Source organism: Myiozetetes cayanensis, unplaced genomic scaffold (genome assembly GCF_022539395.1).
Source record: "Myiozetetes cayanensis isolate MyiCay16 unplaced genomic scaffold, myiCay2020 scf18, whole genome shotgun sequence".
Classification (NCBI taxonomy): Eukaryota; Metazoa; Chordata; class Aves; order Passeriformes; family Tyrannidae; genus Myiozetetes; species Myiozetetes cayanensis.
The window spans coordinates 12,381,175-12,406,013 of record NW_026087389.1 but is presented as its reverse complement, the minus strand read 5'-3'; the positions used below and the strand labels follow the sequence as shown (position 1 = coordinate 12,406,013).

Genomic DNA, 24,839 nt, shown 5'->3' with positions numbered 1-24,839 from the left:
ATCATTTACAACAGACTTTTGGTTCACTGTCCTCTATTCAGATCGTGGATGTTAATATTGTTGAAGGGCTGGCTGCATTTTTACTGTATTTGACTGCACTTTACCTGATGTTTTAGTGCTTGGCATTCTTTTCACATTGTTTAGAAGACATTTGAGAAGTCCCAAAGCTTATTATGCACACCCCGTTTACCCTCCTGTTACACTGAGGCAGCCCAGCTTCTTTCTCTGACCTAGCTGGGGACGCTGATCTTTAGCATTTCTTTACTGAACAGCTGCTACCTCTATGCTAGGACCCTTTCTAATCATCCAGGTATTCTGTATATACATACATATATATATATATAAATATGTTTTGTAGGTTTTCTTTTTAAAGCCAGGTGAAGACTGAGGCAAAGTTACCAAAATAAGTATTTTATGTCTTTCTTTTGAACAAGAGGCTAATTCTGTGTAAGCATCTAGTTATTCAGGGAGAAACCAATACCAACTTCAGTGAAGAAACCTGAATTGAGCTTTGCTTGCAGTCTACTTCCCACTGCCATGTTCTCTCCAGGGCCTCTTAGATGTGAACAGGAAACAGATTGAAGAGTGGATAAATTTTGCTTGGCAGCCTGTGCCTGCATTTGCTTTCTTGAGGATGCTGCAGCTCTGCCATGTTCCAACCCTGATGCAGAATCAAACCACACCACTGCTCCATCACACCACATATTTCTGGTCACCTCAGGGGTACAGCAGCAGTCTCTGCAAGCTGAACAGTTTTGCTTACACAGGAGAGGAGAAAAACCAACCAACCCAAACACACCCACCATCTAAGTCACATAAGTTTGAAAGAAAAAAAAATAAAAATCAAACTCTTTTATTTTCCTTTAAAAAAATACGTATTTGCAGTCATGTGATAGTTATCATAGTTGTTACCAGTTTACATGGTTCCAAGAAAGTACACAGTGCTCCAGGTTAAATATTTAAGATAATTTAGGGTATGAATGGCCACTTAATAATTTCTGAATGAGAAATGCTATTCATCAGGTTGTGCAAAATAAATTTGCAAGTTAGCAATTAATGCTGAAGTGGTATAGTTTAAATAGCATAATAGATACATTAAACTTTTGGTCATGATTAATTGTATACAAAACATAACAGTACTAAAATACATTATTTTCATAAAAATACCGTTGTGACACTTTATATCTAAATAAGACATTTTTAGAAAGATGATATGAAATATTTGTTATACAAAAGCATATTCTTATAGCAGGATTATGTCATAAGTTTTTAAAAATTCTATCCAAGCACTTAAAATCAGAGTGGTTTTTTTTACAACTGTGATCCATTTGTCATATAAAAGTATATGCTGTGTGTACACTATAATATTATGTTTATTCTACTTGAAACCGGCCAAAGTACAACACTGCATGTGGAGCAGCTGAGCAATTCTATACCACTGAAACTTGTTCAAGAAGATAAACATCACATTCTTGCTGCTTAATATACAAGAGGAAATTACTCTTTATGCATGTCTGCTGTATGCATATACTGAGAATAATTTCATGCTACAATTGTTTCTTGCCACAGTCTGACCTGTCCAGAGGCTTTTCTCAGCTGAAGCAACATCTTCTCACTCCAGCCCCTCCACCTCCTCAAATACCCAACTGGTGTAACCAGTAAAGTTAAAAGTTAGAAAAGGAGCTGAACTGTTATGATCTCCACTCAGTCAGACCGTGTATCAGCCAACTCTACTGAAACCACCCATTTTAAAATCCTCATTAGAACACCCCTGTGTTTAATTCCTGTGATGAACGCTGCATGCTTACATTTACACAAGCGATCCACTTGAAATCTGGGATGTCAGCAGTTTAAAACCATGAGTTAGCATACAATTACTTTATTTAAGGCATGTAAGAGCACCCTAATTAACTGAAATTAAATAGAAGAGACTTCCCTTCAGGAAATTTTTTTCAGCTGCCTTCTCTTCTCTCAAGATGCTAAATGAATGTCATTTTGGAAAGATGGTAAGAAGGAGAAAGGAAGAAAGTTAAGAACCAATCCGATTATTTCAGTAGTTCCTGAAACAGTTTCAAAAGCAGTGATTTACCAGTAAAATACCTCAACTATAAGGTATTCTGGCCAATCACATGTCAGTTGGAGTTATCACTAGATAAAAACTAAAAGGAAAAAAAGAAAGAAAGAATAATCAGATACTACATCAACAGGATCAATATTGCTCACCCCTGAGTTAACAGGATTGGGTATAGCAGCACCAATGGAAAAACATTCTGCAATGCCAGCACTGCACTGTGGTCCTATACTGTGGTACAGCTTCACATGCCCACAGATTATTCTTTAAGAGCACTTATTTCAAACATTATTAGACACAGGAATCCCTTTAGTTGCATTGGTATTTAAATGGAAAAAACAGTGAAAATAGTAAAATGGGCTATACTATTAGTGCAGTCCATTGTAGTGTTAATGTACTGTTTAGAGCTGTGCTCCAAATGTGGTAAGCCACTGTCTTCTGTAAGACTACTTGCCTTTTGGTTTTCTGCATCAAAAAAGCCCAGCAGAAATCATGTTGTGCCAGTTTTGAGCAAGATGTCCTGCAAGTCATCTGGAAGTGCTAATATGATGTCATTGATGTGTGTCTGCAGCTTCTTCAGCGTGTCTGTTTTCACAGGAAGACGCTCTCTGTCAGCCTGCAACTGCAAAGGTACCAGAAAACATGATTTCTACTAGAAATGCAACTTCACCTTAAGACATATCAAAGTGATACATTAGAAAATCTGGCAAACGGATTCTTCCTTTGCTTTGGACAACAGAAGGCTTCCTCAACAACCACACAACAGTGTGAGCAACACTGATTTTGACTTTCAAGAAAAAAACCACAAATTTGCTTGTTTTTTGGACTTCTTCCTCCCTGAGGATTCAGATCAGTCACAGAGTTCCAATTAGTTTTAATTACCAGCAATACAATGATTCCAACATGGCTGGATGATGTTGGGGAGCCAATTAACTTTTCAGGCATGGCTCAAAAGTTAACTGTTTTTCCTCTTAAAAAACTGAATGACTGATTCCTTAAGCTGCCTAGATCATGATGAATATTTTCATTTCAGTCCTTGCAAAAACAACTATATAATGCTTCTATGTAGTTAAGTCATGTTCAATTCAGTTACTTACCAGTTTATTTTTTAACTTCAAGACAAGATCCACCGTTTCTACTTCAGTGTGCTTCTGACTCCAAAAAACCAAGTTCTAAAATAATAAAAATTAAGCATTGAAATATTTATGGCAACATATGTAATTTCAAAAGTAGTATTAATTTACACCTACTGTTTAGAATAAGTCTCTTTATTCCCATGCCATTTGCTAAACTCATTTTACTCATGTCCTCTCTTTACTGTGACTTGCAAAATCTGCTTTATTTGAATGTTTGCCCAGTACTTATAACTAACAGCAAACTTGCACATGAACACAATACAAATAAATTAAAGGAAAAAAAAAATCTTGCCCAACAGGCTTAGTTTGAAAAAGAGCATCTACAATGCAAAATAGCAGTGAATGATTACCAAATCAGATCTGCCAGCACAATGAAATACTAAAGTAGTGCAAGGCAGGGCATTAAAGGAGATTGCAGTCAATAACTAGTAAGATATAATTTATAATCAAGTAAGTTTTCTTTTGGAAGTTCTGTTCCCCTATCCCTTTACTATTCACCTGTTACAGATATTTGCTCATGTAGCGAAAGATGTTAACACTTGGATCAAAAGAAAAGGCAACGAGGAGCAGAATCAGTAATAAATTTGTGACACATTTCCTTTTCTTTGATGAAGGTAGTGTCGAGTATAAATTGATAGAACCTAAGTTATATAACTGACCTAGCTATTACCCTGCATATTGTTTGGGCTGCTCTATTTGAACAATCTGTTTGGGTTTGCTCCAATGTACTGTCTGGGAATTGACAGGGCAAGGGATACAAACAAATGGCTTTTCCAAAATAATCAGAGCAATTTTTTTTTGTTTGTTTACAAGCTGTGGCATAGCCTTACTTTTTTTTTTGTTCTTCCTATTCTCTCTCTAGCTGTACAATGCCTTCTCCTCTTGCAATTCATTTCTTTAGCAGTTGTTTCAACTCAAATTATACTGATACCACTTCAGCTTCTTAGTTAAAGAACGGATCTTACAACGTAGAAACATTTATTTGGGATTTTGTTATGAATCAACAAAAAGATTTAATTTCTCACCTTCCAATTACTATGGATCAGTTTTAGGCTTATTTATTAACCATATCTAATTGGTTGCCAACTTTCTGTGGTATTCACTGATTTTATACCTTCAAAGCTACAAACTGTATCACAACTGAAAGAGTCTCATCAAGTGAGATGCCAAGGACAGAAGCTGAACAAGATATTATCAAATAAGAGGAAAAAGCTTTTTTATTTTTTTTGGGGGGTGGGGTGTATTCAATTTTAAAATACACAACAAAACAGAAAAGTACTAAAATACAATGACAGTTATTGTAACAAGTGAACTGTATTTCATATTATTCTCTCTTGCTGTGTTAGTTCTACCTTGTCCTTGGTGAACAAGATCATGTTTTGCTAGACTAAACTGTCAACATCTTCATGTTCAGCCTAAGAAAACAGGAGTAAAACTGACTTGTGAGAGAATATGTTTTAATTAAAAGATGATAAACATAATCATAAGCACACATTTTTCTAACCTCATTACAGAGTGCTTCTAAATGAAGGGCCTCCAACTTCTGCGTCATTTCTTTCTGCCGGCTCCTAAACCAACCATCGAAATTTGGTGATTTCAAAAAATGCCTGGTAAAACACCGAAGCAAAACACAATTTAGATTTTAAGTACAATTTCGTAACACTGTTTTCTACATCATCAAATTTGAAGTAATTACATTTAGAAAACCATTAACAGGTTACAGAGAAACACATTTAAGTGAGTAAAGTATTAAAGCACTATCAATTCCTATTAAAGCATACATTCTAAAAGAAGGTCTTATTAAAACCAATACTAATCCCAAGCTTGCTCAGGAAAAGAGCATTCATATTACTGATCTATTTTCATTTATATAATTTTTTATGCTGCTGAAAGAAATGACCTGTAAAGTCCTATCCAGTCTCCTTTTAAACCCGAGGTAAGCTGTGGTCCTGCTTTTTCCAGTGTCTTCATGAAGTCTTCTTGGCTAAACTGCCTCAGCTGTGGTGGACTCTATGGAAAGGAAAAAAAATAATTTCTCATACCATAACTTTTCTCTAATCACCAATTTCCAGCTCATTCAAAAGGCATTTCCTTACCTTCCACGGTGATATGCATTTCTGCAGAGGCATTAGGCTTGCCACATAACGTTCCTGGGGAAAGGAAAAGGAAAGGTTGTTTGCATAACCAGTATTAAAGATACACAGTCCACGTGTGTGTTTACTTATTCCTTGTGACCACAGCATTTTCTCTGCTGAGTATTGGTACAGGGTGGGGTTGTGCATATTCACCACATAAGAAGACAAGAGGAGCTTATCTAACACTGGTTGCATTTCTCAACTCCGACTTTATGTCAGCAAGGTTCAAGAAGGACATGAGGCAAAGGAGGACAGGAAGCAAACATGTACATGGAATATCTATATCCTGAACTTCAGCCACAAGTAAATAATCTCTCTTTTCTTTGGTGACAGTGCCCAGGTATCCCTTCATGTTATGGGTTATTCCAAAGAGTAATCCCAGTTTGTATCAAGTGTTTGGAAGTGATTTTCAGGGTCTCTCATACAAGCATAAGCTATAGACCTAACCCACAGATGCTGTGGGCATCTCTGCTGTAGCAAGGCTTGGCACAGGCATGGCCAGAGCCTCAACGTGCCCAACCCACAGGGAGAGGGGCCACTGCCGAAGCATCGGCTGTAACAGGAGGCAGCTCTGCCTCACCAGCTCACACAGGCAGATCTGTACAAACTGATGATCATTTCAAAGTGTTTGTAAGCACACGGCCATACATTTTGATCTGTGAACATGATCAGTTTTGATAACATCATGACAAGTCTCTTTTGAAGGAACAAAGGACACCTCTCCACATACTTTTCCTGTTGCAGAGAATGTGAAGGGTGATCTCACCCTGTAAACTAAGATTGATGACAGAACATGCTCTATGTTCCTCACCTGAATTGACAAGATGCAGGGAGGAAGCCAGGGAAAGGTTTTAGATTCACACTACATGTCCACTCAGTCTCAAAAGAACAGGAGACAGAGATGAATTTTAAAGAAAAGCTCCTCTAATCTTGAACACCCAAGGACAAATAAGTCTTTAGGGATATCCCAATTCTTCCAAACAGAAACTGGACCTCATCATGCCTGCTGTAAAATGATGAAACGTTCAGGTCATTCACAAAACATGTTCTGAGGGTACACAGTGCCGCACTGTCCAGTTCACTAATGAAGGATGTTGAGCAGTACTGGACCCAGCATTGACCCCAGGGATTCACTGCTAGTTACTGCATAGTTACTGGACTTATTCAGTCAGGGTAACACCAGAAAAGCTATTCAATATTACCTATGTAAAAACCCCATTACTCTAAGAACTCACTAATGGAATAATGAAACTTTCTGTCAATTCCAAAAAATAGCGCCGAAGTATCACACTCTGTGCTTCTGTCGGACGTTTCTGTTGTACTCCCTTAAAAAACAAGAAAAATCACAGTCTGTTACTCCAAAACACGTAGGCAGTTGTGGTGGGTTTCTTTTTTATGAATACTTATTCTAGTGTTTCTGTATTCATTTGCCATAATCCCACACGTGGAGCCTCCCACCCTGAACCAAGAAAGGAAATTAAAAGTTTCAAATCCTTTTGTACTCCTTTTTTCAATTGTTGATTTTTTTAATTTTTCATGTAAAGAAATTGAAGGACAGAAAAGTTGCTATAAACACGTATTTGCAAAGCAGTTAAAACTTGGAAACTCTGATTCTTACACACCTCATGCATGAGATTTCTAGACCAAAGAGATGAGAGGTGGAGGGGGCTGGCAGAGGGTGGAAAACCCAAAGCAGATGAACTGATCAATCCCTTCAACTCTCTAAATTATTATCTAACCTTTTGAGTCCTAACATTCATATTGTTATAGAAGCTGCTAACAAGGCAGCAGCCCTTCTACAATGAGGGTGCATATCCATCTATTCTGTTACAAACTGGGGCAAAGGAACCAAACTCCAACTTCATTTCAGTTACACAAAGCGCTTCCGGAAATGAAAACACTGTACAACAGTACACAAAACACACAACCCAGTTACCATTGACAAGAGATTTACAGTATTACCTTTTGCAACTGTTTAACGATTTCTTCATCTTTGTTCAAGTATGGCTTGTAGGAGGTATAAACACCTGAGGAAAAAAAGCAGCACATAGCCAAAGGAGGAACGGGGTATGCTTTTTAAAGTTAAGATACTGGGAATTTAATTCTGAGGTTGTTACCAGGTTTGGAGTCCAAAGTTTTTAGGTTCTTCAGTTTTTTCACTTTCACCTGCTTTGGAATTTCACCTGCCAAAACATACAGAGACCCCTTGCTTGAAATCTCCTGCTTGAAATCTCCATCTTTATTAGTAGATACTACAGCTGATGGGCTACACATGGCACTGACTTTTAGAAATGGGTACTTTCGTTTAGTAGACTATCTAATATTGGAAGGACCATGAGAAACATTGACAAGAATCCAAATGTATATCCAGAAACATCCAGCAAACACATGAATAAGAGCATGGAGGCTTTTCACTTTATGTAAGTGTTCCTTGTTGAAAATAACAGCAACAAAAAACCCCAACCAAAAACCAACCAAACCCAAAAAACCCCAAAACATGACCTGAACCCAGGAGCCAAATAAACTCACTGATATACAGAAGTGAATTATCATTTCATTATTTTCATATTTTTATTCCATCTTCCTTTGTTCCCCTTAATGTAAATACTTTTGGGAACAAACCTTTTGCACCTTAGTGAAACTAAAAATTGTATAATACAAGAAATTAAATCAGTTGCCAGGGATTAAATGTTGTAAAAATGAATTTATATTTCCTTTGCCATAGGCCAAAGTAAAGGCTTTTGCTGTGGTTTTTTTAATTTCTCCTTCTCCAGCCAGAAGACCCTAAATCCTGTTATCAGTCCTGCAGCCTCAGCAGAACCTTCTCTTAAATCTATTTGGATGCTCGACTTCAGAAGTAGATAACAATATAAATTGCTATTGAAACTGCAGAGTGGGGAGAAAAGAAAAAAAAAAAACAAAAAATAATCAGAAACCCTCTCTTTGTCCCTAAAGAAATAAAATATAAATTTTTAAAGCCAGATCAGACAGATACATCTCTACAAGTTCCTGACTAAGCACTTCCCATAGCTGCACCAAAACTTTAGAATTTCATACTTGAAACTGTATATCAAATTTGAAGGTAACCTCTGTATAAGGTTTTGCAGAGTTTAATTGTTTAATTGAGATTCTATTTTCGAAACCTGAACTGCACAATAGCTAAATAACTCCTCCTGACACCCTCAACAAACCCCTACAGGCATTCTGACCATGGACAGGCACGATATTTTAAAGTAAAGCAAAACTTGCCTAATTATATTGAACCCAGCATGTAATCCTTAATTAATTTGTTGTATTCAGAAATCAAATTCAAGTTATTTGACAAAAATTAATTTTATGGTGTTTTATCTTAACTGCATATTTATGTGTCACAGCAGACAGATAGTTCCAGGGATTTCATACAATAAACAGAATAGTGCAGTATTTTACTACAGGTTGGCAACTGATGTTACCAAAAGAGTAAATGAAAATTCTATTCAATCATGTAAAGAAATTATCCAACCTGAACAATTAATAATTACTGGAATATTGCCAGATTAGAAATATATTATCAAAACACTGCCAACAAACAACTTTTTATTTTACTGTAACATTCAAACTTAGTTTTCACATGGGTCTTATGTTCTGTGCTGGCTGTGACTGATTGATTATATTCTCCTCATAATAAAATTAACATCAGTAATAAATGATGGCACTTATTTTAATACCTTATTGGTAGAGAGACAAAATCAGGACTATGTGAAAAGTAAAACATTATTACTAATGAGTATCACCACCTTTTGCATTTAATATATGAGATTTGAAAAGACAGAGCACTCAAGAGTCTAATTGCACTTGACAGATTTACACCCATGACAATTTAGTTAGTATTAAGCTAAATTAATGAAACTAATTTACATATGTTTGCAAATAAATAAGCCCCTAGTTAGATCCTGTTGCACAGGATTGGAGAAGATATTTATACTTTACCTGGAAGTTTAATATCTCCAATTCGGATAATGTGAGGCCAGTGCTGAAGTGTTTTAGCAAAAAAAGGATTTGTCACCCCTAGAATGACAGAGGGCCTAGAAAAGGAAGGACAGTGTTTAAAATATGACAGCAAGAGCTTCTGCCTTAATGAATACAAAAAGTCAAGAGCAGCATCAAATTGTATGAGTCTCTTTTCTTGCTTGTCACTGACTCAATATTGCCCAGAAAAATCACTTCTTCTGAGTCCTTTTGTCCAAGTACATTCACCTCAAAACATTTTATTCCAAATATAATACAGTTTTCCCCACTCATTTGAATTGACTTTGGTTTTTTGCTGTCTCTATAACCCCCTTAAACTCATTTGATATAAATGTTCTCATGCCTATTTTGTGGGAACTAAAATGCAAGTTTCACGCAGAGTTAGTCTGGACCAATGGACATTCTTTTACTAACTGGAAGCCAAGAGATCAGGAGTTAAAGTCAAGTAAGGCCTTCATTTACATACACTAGAATAATAATTCTCTGGGTCAATGTAAACTAGTAGAAAATCATGAGGAATCTTTTTTCCAGTGCTACTGGTAATGTAATAGTAAGACTTGGTAAGCTACTTGGATCACTTTTAGGAGCCCTAATTTGTCATATTTACCAGAACCAATTCTGATTTTAAACCACTAAAGTAGTTTCTGAAAAGGCACAATAAATCAAAACATCAAGATGAAAAACAGACTCCTGCTCACCCCTCACTAAAGGTAATAAAATACACAGAATCTGCATCATCTGAATTCTTCCCCTTCTTAGAGCCACTGCTTAAAAAAATATTTCCCACCTATCCAAATTTTTGTTCTCCATAAGAAAGCCAGAGCAATTCCAGTTCCATTTCAAATACTAACACACAGAGTGACCAACCTTTCTGTTTTGCTACAGAGGAGCGGATGCAATTTTGAAACATGGGTTACTGAAGTTTAACCAAATTCTTCCTGGAATTATTTTTAGAAGCTAAATTACATACTGCTTAACCATTCCCATGGAACACCATCTGAAACATATTGCCTGTGTTTATGTGTTTTTCCACTGCTCTGTCTCTGGTAATGCACCCTTTTAGAGGAGAAGTCCAGTAAAAAAAAACAAACAAAAAATTCAAACCAACAACCTCTGCCTGTTCTGACAGTAGAAGAAATTTATCTACAAAAAGATCAGTGAATCTAACACATGCACTCCATTGCCAAATCAAGCTACATCTCAATAACAAATAATAAGAAATATTGCAGGTGTACATTCTCACAGTAACAGCAGGATTTAAAAAAAATAAAGAGGAAAATGTGTTCTTAAAGCAGTTCCAAACATCAGTGGTTTTGGACATTCCCACTCTTAAAAATAATCTCTGAATTATTTACAGTATTATTATAACAAATTTGGTGAAGAAATATTTAATTTTTAAATTGTCTCAACTAGGACACAAACTGAATTAACTTTACAAAACAGCCATATGGATGTTGAATTCTACAAGTCACTTTGATTAGCAGTTGATTAAAGATGAAAACAAATATCCAAATTTCTCAAAGAGATACTCTGGAGCTGGTGTTCCGCAAACAAACCCTTACAGAGAAGTAAAAACTTTTATTGTTTTCATATTTGCACTTTTACTTATTCTGTAGACAAATATCTCATGAAGCCCAAGGGTAGTTTAATTACAGCATTGTGTATAACTTCTTTGCCCTACCTAACTGCAGCGAAAACTTAAATCAGGTAATTACTGCACTCTGCAAGATAAATCTTATTAAGAAAGGAAGTCTAAACATAATTAATGATAGAAGTTAAGAAGAGTCAAGCAGTGTTTTAACACAAATTTACAGTTAAGAGTGGCTTTGAGCAACATCTTCACCACAGCCTTTGATTCACTTACGGAGCCTGTGTGCGGGTCGTGTATTCTTTGAATTCACTGTCGTGAATGGTGAAGTACGGCCTGAAATCACTGCAGTACTTCAGGGGGGAAATGCAGCTGCAAGGGAGAAAGAGGATAAGCTGCTGGTATGTACTCAGTGCAAAATTTCATGAAAAAGAGAAGCAAATCTCAGATTTGCAATGCTTTATTGCACTGAGCAAATAGAGGTCTGCTTGGCTGGAGTCTCACACGACTCACTCAGTCGTTACTTGGAAGCTCCACTGCACTTACCTAACAAGGGCCAACACAGTTTCTGAAGATTCTGATGGCGATGGTGCCATCACAACAAGTGGTTCTCCCAGCAGCACCAGCTCCCAAAGCATCTGAATGTGAAAGAACACCGGGCAGAAACACCTAAAACCAGATGGAGGTATTTTAATACACTTGACATAATGAGAGATCTATTTCTTCCAGTTAAGAAGTGGATAGAAATGAAGTTTGCAATAGTATTTAATATTAACAAAATACTTCCATAAAATGGAACATTTAACGAATTTGCTTATTTACTGCAGTTTCAGCCTGCAAAATGTCCAAACTGTGTTCTAGCCAACTTTACAGAAAAAGAACATTAAAACCAATACTGATATATTGTTTATAGCCATGAGATATGTGTTAAGGAACCACCAAAAATCTTTGGCTTGAGGGAATTCATAGCTAAGAATCAATCAGTCCAAGCTCCTACCTGAAAAGATCCACTTCATGAACAGTCGGCAAAGCCATGGAGATCTGAGCATCTGCCTAAAAGACATCGCAATGCTTGTTTTTTAGTCATCAGAATACCTAGGTATTAAATGAAATGGTTTCCCTTAAATGCTTACAGACACCACATGGTATATATCCTAATTATTTACACTACTCTACTACTGAGTACATACTACACTATCTCCACAAGTAACTATTTTTGTGTGCTAAAAGCAGTCACTTAAGACACACACAAACCACACTTATGGGCATGTAACTTGCAGTCCAGAAAAGATATAAAATACTGAAGCTGTTTCAAACACCAGTTACACAGCACACGAAGGCACAGATGCATTTGTTTTATAACGATTTTCTGTGGCTAAAGATCCTTCATTGTTTTAATCCTCAAAAAAAACCCCCCAAACATTAAAAGGGTGATCAAATTACTAATTTTGTCAGCCAACTACCCTCTTCCAGGACCTGGACATCCTTTCCCACTTGGGGTAACTGGGTTAGAATATCTTTTCTATGAAGAATCCAACTCTTGACTCCTCCATTCAAAGTTTCAAAGATTGTGGATTTCAATGTTATCAAATATATGATGACTTGCTACCAATCTTTTCTGAGCAAGTTTAAAGTAAAAGAAGGAAAGCAGCTCTTCAGCTTTCTCTGGGGTTATGTACAATATCAGTATCTCATCTCTACCTGGTGCATGTTCTGTACTATCGGTGTTGTTCCGGGCTTGTCACGATATGTTGGGATCCGCAACTTGGAAAGAAAAACAAAGATTTATTTTCCCTTGTATCAGATTCAGCAGACACTTAAAATGCTGACTTCGAGACAAGTTGTAACATTTAAAGAGGATATACTACAGTATGATGCTTATTTACTCTACAGAACTTCCACCTACAGAATTTCCCATTGAAAACTGAATACCAGAATATGCAAATAATACTCCAGTTAAGAAAAACTCTTGGTAACATTAGTCACAACTATTATTGTAATTTCAATAAAAATACCTTTAAATGTTGAAAAGAATGGTCTGAAATAAGGTCACGAGGTTTTAAGATGGCACAAAATTGTTTTTAGAGAAAAACCTTCTCCTAAAACATCAAACATCCTCGTGGGAGTGAGGCAGAATCCAAGTAGTCTCAACATTAGTATATTTTTCTGACCTCAGTTTGCATTTGTAAGTCTTGAGTACTACAGATTTCATCATACTGGAAGCTGATGTGCACATATGGATGTAATTTGTACACAACAATTAAAACTGTTCAAGCAGTGTAATAAAACAGGGACATATCACTGGACAGTAAATATGACTTCATTCAGTTTAGGAATGCAATGTCAGCTCTCATGGGTAAGAGGTAAATGTCTGAGGTAAATGCAGGCAATATCCAAACAAAACACATCTGACACTCATCATCATCCAGCACCCACAACTGCTTTATCAAACCTGTGTTTTCAGAACAGCCTCAGAAACTTCTCCTTCCTCTCCCCAGTGATGCACACACATCTTGCCATAAACTTTAGAGTACCTGCTCAGAATGTGCTTCTGGCTGTAACCTCCAATTCCATCAAATCCACTTAACTGCATTTCATATGAAGACACCATGGCTCCCAGAGGCCCAGCCCTTAACCACCATTTAAACTCTACCACTAGATACAATTCTTTTAATAGCCTTCTTCAGACATATTTCCCTTTCATTGAAAATTATCAACAGCACAAGAAATTAATTGCTGGTGCGTGGGCCAAAAAAGATTTTTACTTGTGAAACTTCAAGAATAAGAATGATTTTCATCAATATATTTAATTTGCTTGACTGGAATTTAATTCTCAGTATTTTCAAGTGCTATTTTATGGTTGATCTGACAAATATAATTAGCACTAAAATCTCCTAGAATGGAAATTCCAGGGGGATAATATAGACACTAACAATTAGTAGTTGTATTGAAACACTGCCTTTTAATATCTACAAAAATTAAATATTAACAGAAGTACGATAAAAGATCCTTCCCTCCTCCCCCCAGTCAATGCACTTAATCAAGATCTCCCAGACCTCGAGTGCCATAAACATCTATTCCTGTTTGGAAGCTTGAGACACTGAAAGCAAGGCACAGTTCAACAGGACCTGGACAGTAAAAGGTGGGGAAAACACCCTCAGAGAAGCACAGGGGGAGTATTTACCTTCATGATAACACCCATGATGGGCAGCTGCAGAACTTTCCCCGGAACTGGTGGTGGCCAACGATCAACATCGCTACAAACTGAAAGAAAAAACAAGTATTTATAACCGTTTATATAATGTATAACCCATGAACATAAGCCACCTTTGTGCACACTGCAGTTTTACATTAGTGCTAATAGTCCACAGCAGTTCTACTTGTATCTTGATCACATAAACAAGTTTCACAGCCTTTCAGACATGCTTTTTTCATTTCAAGAAAACAGTATCCTCTAGTCTTTCATTTCTTTTGTAGCAATGAGACTTGCAACTGGTTGAAGAAATGTTACATGAGAAACCAGGAAAGTACATATTGGGAAACTTAGAACACACCCATTTCTGTGTATTAGCTATTGCAGAGCAGATGAACACAAGCAGTAAAGGGAAAAGCTAGTTTCTAACTTGCATAGAAGGTTTTTCAGCATTAACTTGTAAACTATTCTGAATATAATTCCTAAATCTAGTATTTTCTGCAGAGCTTATTTTGCTCATAATACAACCTGTCAAGAAAACAGAAGATTAAAAAATACAACTCCTTCATGGCTTCCACAAACTGCTGCCCAGTGAAAGCACAAAGACATGAACACTGTACAAAGAACACAGCACTCCCAGGGAAAGAGCAAATAACTTTTCCACTTGGCCCTCTCTGGCTCTTACAGCTCTGCAGTAAGGCTGAGGCACCTGCTATCAGTGCTGCTCTGTTGCTTTTTCCATTTGGTCAAAAAACAAACAAACAAATCACACACAAAAAAAGCCTCAAGCAAGATGACATTTGTACAGGTGCTTAGCAAAAGTTGTCAGACTGCTCCAAAGGACTCAGTTTGTGAAAAGAACAAACTAAGGATTGGCATCAGCTACTTGTGCTCAACAGCTGGTCCTGAAACACACACAGCCTTAGATGTGTTTTAGGAGGGACCTTCAATTCCCCAACAGAGGATCCAAAATTGGATTAGCTCTGTTCAATGATCTAGAAATCAAGCTAGTTTGTTAAAATTTCAGTCCTCTACCCTGCAAGAAGACAAAGCCACGAGCTACAGCATGATAGTGTTGTTTGTTATTTCTCTAGAGAAAGGATGTGACAGTGTAAGAGCTCCTCCAGAACAGCACAGGACCACTACCTGCTTCCAGGAAAGCTTCACTTTTTTCAAAATACTCTGGTGCTATTTGCTTCAGCATGGTGCGGAACAGATGGACATAAGGCAGCTTGCTGATGAGGACCAGAGACTGCAGTAAAGAGGAACAAAACAAAAATAGGATTTCAAGTTAATGTTTTCCCTCAGTTCCACTGCAGCTTTGCTGGTTACCCTCAGAGGACGTCAAGTGTGACTTTTCCCACACAAGCAAGACAACCACAATTTGGACCACAGGCAACTGCAATCAAACAACTCCCCAAAGTTACCAGCTTTTTGTTTTTTTCAACACACAGAGAAAACGATCTGTTCTGACAGTGGAGCTGGAACACTGCAGAGCTGATGTGAAATTAGACCAATTTACTATAAACCAACAACTAGTTGAGGAAGCAAGATACCTTTCCAGTTCCTCTGGGGTCACTGAAAAATAATTACATTTGCAAATGAGTATTTTCCTAAAAGAATTAGAATTACCTTCTGGAAATAGCCCCTTTTCAATGACTTGTCCCGAACTTGTCTGAAATACACGTAGCCATAGTAATATGCTGAATCCTTCTGCAAGAGAAAGGAAAGAATACAATGCAACCACCTGATACTCTCCTGCTTTCTGAAGCATTCAATTTACAGTTTAAAAGCATATTTCCCTGCAAGCTCCAAAGTTGATTAGACACAATACACTAGGAGGTTTACTCTGATTATTGGCATTATTTTTTTAGTAAGTACTTCAAAGAGAAAACACCAGTGCATGAAAACAGCTGTGCTTTCTGGCTTTACTATTTTTATATCTACATTCCCCTGACACACCATGAAACAAAAATAGAAATAACTTCCTGAAGAATAAATCAACATTTATAATTCTGCAAAGCAGTACTAAAAAGATTTTAGTAGTTAAAAACCTCAAAGCCCTGACTTGAAAAGATATAACCTAGTCTTTCAATGTATTAGTTTATTAAACATTCCTGAAATATCAAGGGAGCACATTCACACTTCAAAGATAAAACACCAGTTTACTCCTTCCTACAAACAGGAATTAAAGTATTTGACTCATGAACAGATCAGTTTGAGAATTAGACTAAAGGCCTCAATATTCCTTATGAATATGATGAGAACAACTTTTTGGCCACTACCTCTTTTAGGTAACTGCTCCAATCTTGAACGACAGCTCAAATTTGTTGGATTTTTTTTTTTAATGAAGTTATAAAGCACTTCAGATTTCCACAACAGTAATGTTTGATCTACAGGTTTCTAATCAATAATGAAATAGGTCTAGTCTTCAATTTATCTCCTTGCAGTCCAAAATCCATAGGAGTAAAACTTAAAGAACAGTCAATTAAACATTATGATGATGATAACTATACTAACATCCTACAACAAATATTCTGAGTTTTGACTTTCAGGACTTCCAGCTCAGAGATTTTGCTTTTCAAGCATTAAAGGTGATGACCCATAAGTTAACATCACCCAAAAGAAATTAACTTCATTTTTTATTTCCAACCTTTAAGTAAACTGGCAGATCTCTATCCAATTGGTCCAGAAAACAACACAATGAGACTTTCCTTCCAGGAGACCGTCGAAATCTAAAACAAAACTGTGTGTCCCCAAGACAACCTACATGGGGAAGAGAGAAGCAAAAACATTATTCTGAGTCTGAGCCTTCTTTAACATCAGAACCTGTTTACAGCCAATGAGGTAGCAGTTTCTCTTCATTTACCTTGCACTGCTATTGTGACCATTTACATATTCATACTTTTAGAAGTGAACAGTTTGGCTGGCATGTTTGGCAACAATAAATATTCTGTCTGCAACAAGCACAAAAGAAGGCACTGCCTCACAGGGACTCTCATGTCCTTAAACAGCTCAACTAATGGCTGTTCTCCTACTGTTATTAGCCATTTCCTTGGTCTGCCTGTAGAGTTTCAATCATCTTAAGCACATGTCACTTCTCTGCTGAATGGCTGTGCTTTGACTTTTTTTGGATATCAAACAGTTCATGCATTACTCACACCACAGAGTGCATTATGCTGATCTCCTGCAAATCCATGTGCAGGTCTAGGGCTCATCACTTTGGAAGTTGCAAAGCTAATTGCTGAAAACCAAGTGAAACTTCAGTATGACTTCCCAGTAATAACCCCAAGGAGTGAAGTTTCCCTTAATTTCTACCAAATTTAATTTCTTAAAGAAATGTAAAAAAGTACATGGATTATTTGCAGTCTGAAAATAAAATGGGGCTAAGTTTGTATCACATATCAAAGAAGCTTTTTCCAGGTGGGTCACAGGAACTGCACAATCACCATCACTGATACTCTGGTGGCTGTGTTCTCTCCATTGTAAATGGAGAAGCTCCAAAAAATCTTCAGTTCAGGCAGAAGCTGTGCAAGCTGAAGAGAATGCTCACAGGAATAGTGGTAAGGGGACTGCCAGAACCTGAAGGACATAGAGGTGTATTACTCTATCTGGCAAGGGACTGTAAAAAAAGTCTTTTTGGAACACAGTGGTATTAACATGAACACAATCAGCTGAAGGCCATCTTCACTGTAACAGTGTAGGTGTTCATGTAAATCACTACAAAAAAATCAATATATTATTAAACTTATAGCTACTGTTAATAGCAGCAAGTTTCTAGTTTTCTTCCTGGCAAAGGACATTTGCTTCTCCATATTGAATATAACTTCTTCTTTGGTGCTCTGCTCTTACAGGTTTGGGATATAACTTGCAAAGACCTCCAGGAAAAAAATGACCTCACCACTGATGATCTGAGCTCCTCTCAGCTGTCCTGTCTTAGCCCAGCCAGTGCAAACTGACTGAACAGTAAAGGCAGAGCCCCATTCTCCAGGGAACTGTTCATCAACATAAAAGCTCGATTTCATCTTCTCCTTGAGCCCCGTACATGGTGTGACAGTCCTCCATCAGTCACCAGCTGTGCAGATTGAACACTGACACGCTCAGAGCACCCAGGGCTGAGGCTCAGAACCCCCTGAAGCCCCTGGAAACTCTCAGTGGGCCAAGACAAAGCAAAAGTAACAAAACATGGTACGATGGGACAACCATCCAATTCAAACAGGTAATGAAAGCAAGTGCTCAGCAATGTGGATTCAGTGATAACAGGAAAAAGCACAGCACATGCCAGTAACACAGTATTAAATATTTGCTTCAAGTTTTCAAAGCTAGTTCCCCTCATCCATAGCAAAGAATAAAACCCTCAAACTATTATAAAAACCTATACACAGAAAATCTAAAAGTAAATTACTCTTAATCATTAATATGTTGAAATATCATTCAGGATATGATGTCTTCCTATTTAACAAGCTCTTCCAGCAAAGACTGGCAAATGTCTGTTCTTCCTTCAACTATCCATGCAGGGAAGGCAAAAGATAACTGTACTGGGAAACTTAGCTCAAAACCACAAAAAGTGTTATGATCTGGTAGCTGATTAAATCAATTTCCACCCCTAAGCTCATAGCCATAAGTACAGGAATAATATCTCTTTGTAGCTGTAAAAGAAAAAAGTTTAATTAACCTTTTGAGCAATGAAAACTTAAGGAAGGCTGACCTCAAATTTAGCTGCGAGCTAATAACTTCCTTCACTGCTATATTACATAAAGCTTTTCCTTTTATGTTAAGGCCTACAACGAAAAAATAAATCCTACCAGATGGATACACTTCCAGCTCATTTGTGGAAGGCAGGTTTCATTCAGGTAATCCCTCTACCTCATTTGAAACTTCAGTCCATCAAGAATGATCAAGAACCTACAGTTCTTAATAGGGACATTAAAAAAGGCAAAAAAGTGGGATTTTTTCCTGCTGAAAGTAAACTCTCCTTACATATACCTATTGAGCCTAAAACAACTTCACTACATTCTTTTTTTGTAAAGTTACATAGGAGAGAGCTCACACACATTAAAAGCACCCACAGCTGCACCACCCCCTGTGACACCAGAGCTGTTCTGCTGCAGAGCATCCCCAGGCACAGTGAGAGCAGTTACAGGCACAAGGCTGTTACTGCAGGTTTTAACTTTGTATAGAAATCAACAGGAAAGGAAGAGTCTGCATTTCTGCCATATCTTTTTGCAGGTGGTCCAACCCATCAGGCACATGCCCCTAATTTCTCTCTGGCAGCTGAAGCAGAAGATTATGCAATAATTTAGCAAGCAGGACCACACACAGCAACACAAGCAGCAAGAATGGAGAAGATACAAAATAGCCCAGGTTTTCCCTTCACAACTGTTCTTTCTATGGCTTTTGAATTTAAAAGTCAGTTTTCACTGTTATGAACTTAGAAAACATACACTTAGTCCTTTATGAGAAGAGGGTTCCATATCCTTCCAACTGCTTTTTTAAATCCTTCAAATTCTGTGTCTACTCTCCTCCCTACAGTGACAATATTATTATTTTATTTTAAAAGTGATGTTAAGATGTTCATTCTTTACTTGCCAGGTATTCTGAAATGTCTGCAAGTGTGTCATCCAGAAGGTCTTACACATTGACATTTTTGATATTTCACTTACATAAACGCTGAAGAATCCTCAGACCTTACTGCAATGCAGTTACAGCTTTATATTTAACCTTGGCTGCAACATCCCTGTATTGTAATATTAAGATCTATAAATCAGTATTTGATCTAAAGCCCAGAATACATATTTTCAAACGTTATCTCTTTTAGCACAGCTTAGTCCAACAAGAGATGACACAGTGTGAAGGAAGCACTTACCCGAATTAGAATCTGGAAAAGACAAATAGCAAATATTGGTTTTCTAAAGGGTGGGGAAAAGAAAAGAGAGCTGTTATATTTCCTGAAATTACTAAACTCAAACCAAATTATATACTTTTACAGCAGCCATGACTTACCTCTTTATCTGTGAGTTTGGAATGTGGAGGATATATTACCTACAGGAAAAAAGATTTATTTTATTTGAAAATCAACTGAGTATAAGCAGTATGTTTCTACTAAATATCTTTACAATACAACACTCAAATACCTGCCTTAGAATACTTTCAATTGTAAGCTATTGATATTATGTCTCTATTCCTAATTTTATATGCTTTTAACTGATCACCCATCTTTACAAGGTATTTTGGATGTCAGCTAAAGACCATGCACATGCATTTAAAAATTCAAAGTACTTGAAATTTTTGGTACAAGAGGTCTCAGAGGAGAGCATGATGACATCTTTTAGATTTAACTTGCACATGCAAAATGCAGTGGATGATTCCACAAAAAGCCAACACATATTATTGTCTGCAATCTGTTGTAATGGAAAAGTTAGGTTGGAGTAATCAAAATACAATCACAAAACACCTCCTATAGTAATACTAACTCTTGCAGGATGTCATTGGCCCCAGATGACAGCTGGGAACTGTGCAAGGTCAAGGACTACACTCAAAGTCACAGCTTTTGTAGTTACGGAAAAAAAAATAAATCATGTAATAAGTTTTTACAACACAGAAATCAAAAATGATGCAACACAATGAAGGAAACAGAAGCACCATTGTTTAAAAAAAAAAAAAAAAAGGATGTACAAAATCAGTGATTATGCAAGTAAGTGAGAAAAGAACATACAGGAAAGAGGACAAACCTGAGATACTTAAATTTCAGCTAAGAAGTTCCTCAAAAAAAAAAAAAAACAAACCAAAAAACAAACCCACCCCAAAACTACTGAAATGAGTGGCTAGCTTGTAAGCAATTGAAATGTAACATAAATTCAAAGATTATGTTTCAAAGGAGGTTTCAGGGCTTCCAGAGATGGGAACTATTCCAAGAGCAGTTCAATGCAGGAATGGTAGCTTAGTGTAGAGTCCTCATATTACCATACCACCAACAGCCACTTATCTCATTTAATCTTGTTCTACAAAATGTAAGTAAATTTATCTCCTGATACTATAGCACTATCCTGCTCCATAGAAAACAACAAATACACCCTCTGGCTGGTCTCTGACTAAGCAGGTTTCTGTCCCCTGGTCATAAAGCCTCCAATGCAATTTTTTCCCCTCAGTCTCTCCTGTCCAACAATGTTCAGCCACAAAACATTATTCATGCAACTAAAGTTGAAAGCAGACATATGAGTGGAACACCTGCATTCTGTACATTGCAAACTTATCACCATCTTCTTTCCACCTCTTAATATTTTCCTTTAATATCTTATGCTAAGCAGTTCACCAAATGTAACTCCTTCAGCAGCTGAATGATGCTGAAATGACCTAGTCTAGTCAGAAGACTGGCATACAGACCAGACTTGAATTCATACTCCTTTTCCTCACTAGCTGGTGTATTTTTCCAGAATTCCAACCTAAACTGAAAGCTAGTTATTCTTCCTGCAGCTACATACTGGAAAAAAAATAAACAAAATATAGGCCTTAGTTATGTAGACACTTTAAATTTCATTTTATGCATGCAGTCAAATTAAGGGGACTGTTAAGTCTGCAGCCAGGCCAGAGGCTGTGCTTGCCTCAGCCACCAAGCACATCACCTGCCCAAGTCACAGGTCATGCAGAAACAGCCTTTGTTGCTACCACCACCTTAGAACAGCAAGGGAACAGAGCTCAGACAGTCAGCACAGTATGCTGGGGGTTTATTTGCATTTCTCATACAGCCAGCAATGTGTATCAGTTATGTATTTGACATATTACAATAGCTGGCTTGGCTGAATTTTAGGCCACCTCTGCCATGAGTTTATGCCAACAGCCCTTTAAGAGGACTGAAAGAAAGGAAAAGACACTTTCCCTGCACAGCCAAGAGCTTGCTACTAAATCACATGGTGAACTGGCCGAAACAGGATGTGAAACCGATGTGAACGATAATTCTTCTGTCCGGTTTATTTTCCAGCGCTGTGGGCTCCCCGTGTATTCCCAAAGCAGTGCCACAGCTGCCTCTCCCTGTGCTCCCCGTGCATTCCCAAAGCAGCGTCCCAGCTGTCTCTGCCTGTTGCACAGAGGGCACAGCTGGGAGTCACTGCCCCGGGCCGGACCCAGCTCGAGCTCACGGAAAACGATTCAAACGTGCAGGGACCCTGTTCATGCTCCCCAACGACCCTACGAACGCTGCTAATTGTGAAGACCACTGGCATTCCCGTTACCGTCACACTTTAAACATCGGTAACACCTAGACGCCGTGGAAACCAGCGTCCATGGCATGTAAAGGAAGCCGATGATGCACTTAACACAAATGCTGGCAGGCGATGAGAACCATTCCCAAGGGCCCGCTGCCAGGACAACCGGCACAGTGGGAAGAGCTGCCGAGCACAACCCGCCTCACCCGGGACAGCCGGGCCGGTTCCCCAGGGCGCTCCCCGCTCTGGGGCTCCGCACAATCACGTTTCCATCAAGCTTTTCCTGCTCCTGTGCAACCCCGGGGCCAGAGGAAGCGCCCGATTCCGGCGGGGCCCCGCCGCCAACACCGCCCGCCGCGGAGCCCCGCACGTACCTCCACGGCCTGCCCCAGCTCCAGGTCGAAGCCCACCACACAGACGCAGTGCAGCCAGGCCGAGAAGCGGTCCCAGGGCAGCAGCGACAGGCACTGCTCGGGACTCTCCGGCTCCGCCGGCTCCGCATCCTCCGCGGCCGCCCCGGCGCCGCCCAGCCCCGGGTCGGTGTCCGGGCCCCGCTCCCGCCGCGACATGGCCCCGACCCCGGCCCCGCCGCGCGCACACGTGACCGCTCCGCACCGCCCACCACCCCCCCGCAGCCGCCCGGAGTGGGAGGGGCCAAGCGGGCACCGAGGGGCGGCCGAACCATTCCTGTGGGGAGCGGGGGGGGGGTGGTAGGGCCGGAGCGCCCCCCAGCGGACCGGCCCGGCCGCTCCGAGCGGGCACCGGGCGGGTTGCGCGGCTTCAGAGCGGCTTGAGACACTGCAACCCCCGATACAATGTTTTTGCTTAATAAAGTAGCTACTTTATTGCTACTTAATGCTGTGGGGCAGCTCTGCAGGCAGCTGAAGGCAGGGACACGATCCCAGTTTCCTATTCCTCCTCGGCAGGTCAGTGGCAGCCTCTGGCTCGGGACGAGGTGGTCGCTAAGGCATTAACAAGCACAGCTGCATCTCATCCTACACAACGCTGAGCACCATTCAGAAGTCAGGTGGAAATATCCCACAGGCTGATGGCTGAACAACTTCGCCCTCACAGGAAATTGGGATAAATAAAAAAAGCATCCAAATCTCTTAAAACCTCTTTTAGCGCCTTAGCCAAAATCCAAGCTCTTTATTTAATAATGTAAGAGCTTTCAAATACTCCTTTGGCACCGCCCATCTCCCATTTACATTTAATTAGGAAACATTTTTAAGAGTTAAAAGTGCTAAGCAGCTACTTTATTAAACAAAAACACTCCCCCCCTCCTGACCTGTAACTCGTATTGTTATTTAATTATTCATACTAGACTTCTGGTTGACTGCTACTAGCACAGCCTCGGCAGCAGTAAATGCAGATGGGCTGCTTGCCTGAATCACTACAGGCTGGGTTTTTTTCCGGATAGGAGTTGCAAATATTAAAACTGAGATACCACATCTATACATACTTAAAATTTATGACTCTTTAGATGCACTGTTTCCTTAAGACCCATTAACAACATTTGTTTATCTATCAAAACCAAACTGCTAGAAATTAAAGTATGCTTTGATCGTTAGAGTAATCTTCTAGACAAAGGAGGAACAAACATTTAACTCAGACAAAATGATAATACACAAAATTATTGTGGTAATAATTTAAGATATAGCGACCTTCAGTTATATCATAAGCCATTAGTGGCAAAGTGGATGTCAGATAGGAAGATAGGAATGGGGTTCTGCAGTGCAGCCTGAGCAGGGCTGTACAGGAAGGCTCTGTCTGTGGCTGCTTCAGGTATTTTATCACAACACCATGCAAGACTCACACATTTTTCAAGTAGTTAACTCCTGGGTTCTGTAAAAGGTCACTATTCAAAATAAGACATGACTTACACCGAGCTTCATCAGGTTAAACTCAGCACAATAATTCTGCAGTGGTGTTTCATTCGCTTTTTCTGTTTGAGAGCTGAAACAGGGCCTGGCCAAAAGCTTCATCACTTAGTTTAAGGAAAGATACCATCTCTCTGCTTCTTACAAGCCTTCCCTTGTTTACATTTTTATACTTTTCTTTGTTTACATTCTTGTTGTCATAGCCAAACTATAATTTTAGCTGTTATTATCGTGCATGCCCTTTTTTGTTTTTGCTTGCCTCTATTTGTAAGTTTTCACGTAAATAAAAAGTACAAATGAATATAAGTAAAATAAGAAGAATTAAGAACTTAGCAAGAGTTATATGCTCTGCTCATTTTTTTAAACAATTACAAGTAAATTAATTCCACTTGATGCTTAACAAATAATCTTTTGGCAGGATAAAGTTAAGAGAATAGAGACACAATCTTTGATAGAAAAGTCACTGAGAAAGAGAGGATTGTCATCTTCTGGAGATTTTCCCAGTTAACAGGGAAACGCTAGTTCAGGACGATTTTCACCTAGACATTTCAAATCCATTTTAGTTTTCATAAAATGTGATGAACTTCCTCAGTTGAGAAAGAATATCTGTTGTTTAAGAAATAGAAT

The 24,839-nt window shown here is 38.5% G+C and overlaps 1 protein-coding gene across 1 annotated transcript; it reads right to left on the bottom strand.

Annotated features, from left to right (window-relative positions):
• Window positions 1-837: 837 nt before the first annotated feature.
• Window positions 838-23,017, bottom strand: DENND6A (DENN domain containing 6A). The gene is given in 21 exon segments (XM_050312947.1): window positions 838-2,693; window positions 3,169-3,243; window positions 4,712-4,814; window positions 5,108-5,217; window positions 5,304-5,357; window positions 6,578-6,667; window positions 7,305-7,369; window positions 7,460-7,525; window positions 9,312-9,406; window positions 11,215-11,310; window positions 11,485-11,607; window positions 11,936-11,991; window positions 12,640-12,702; window positions 14,123-14,202; window positions 15,278-15,383; window positions 15,764-15,844; window positions 16,785-16,897; window positions 19,998-20,040; window positions 20,135-20,173; window positions 22,707-22,936; window positions 22,939-23,017. Coding segments are annotated over 21 exon segments (1,899 nt in total). The 3' UTR covers window positions 838-2,561.
• Window positions 23,018-24,839: the final 1,822 nt, after the last annotated feature.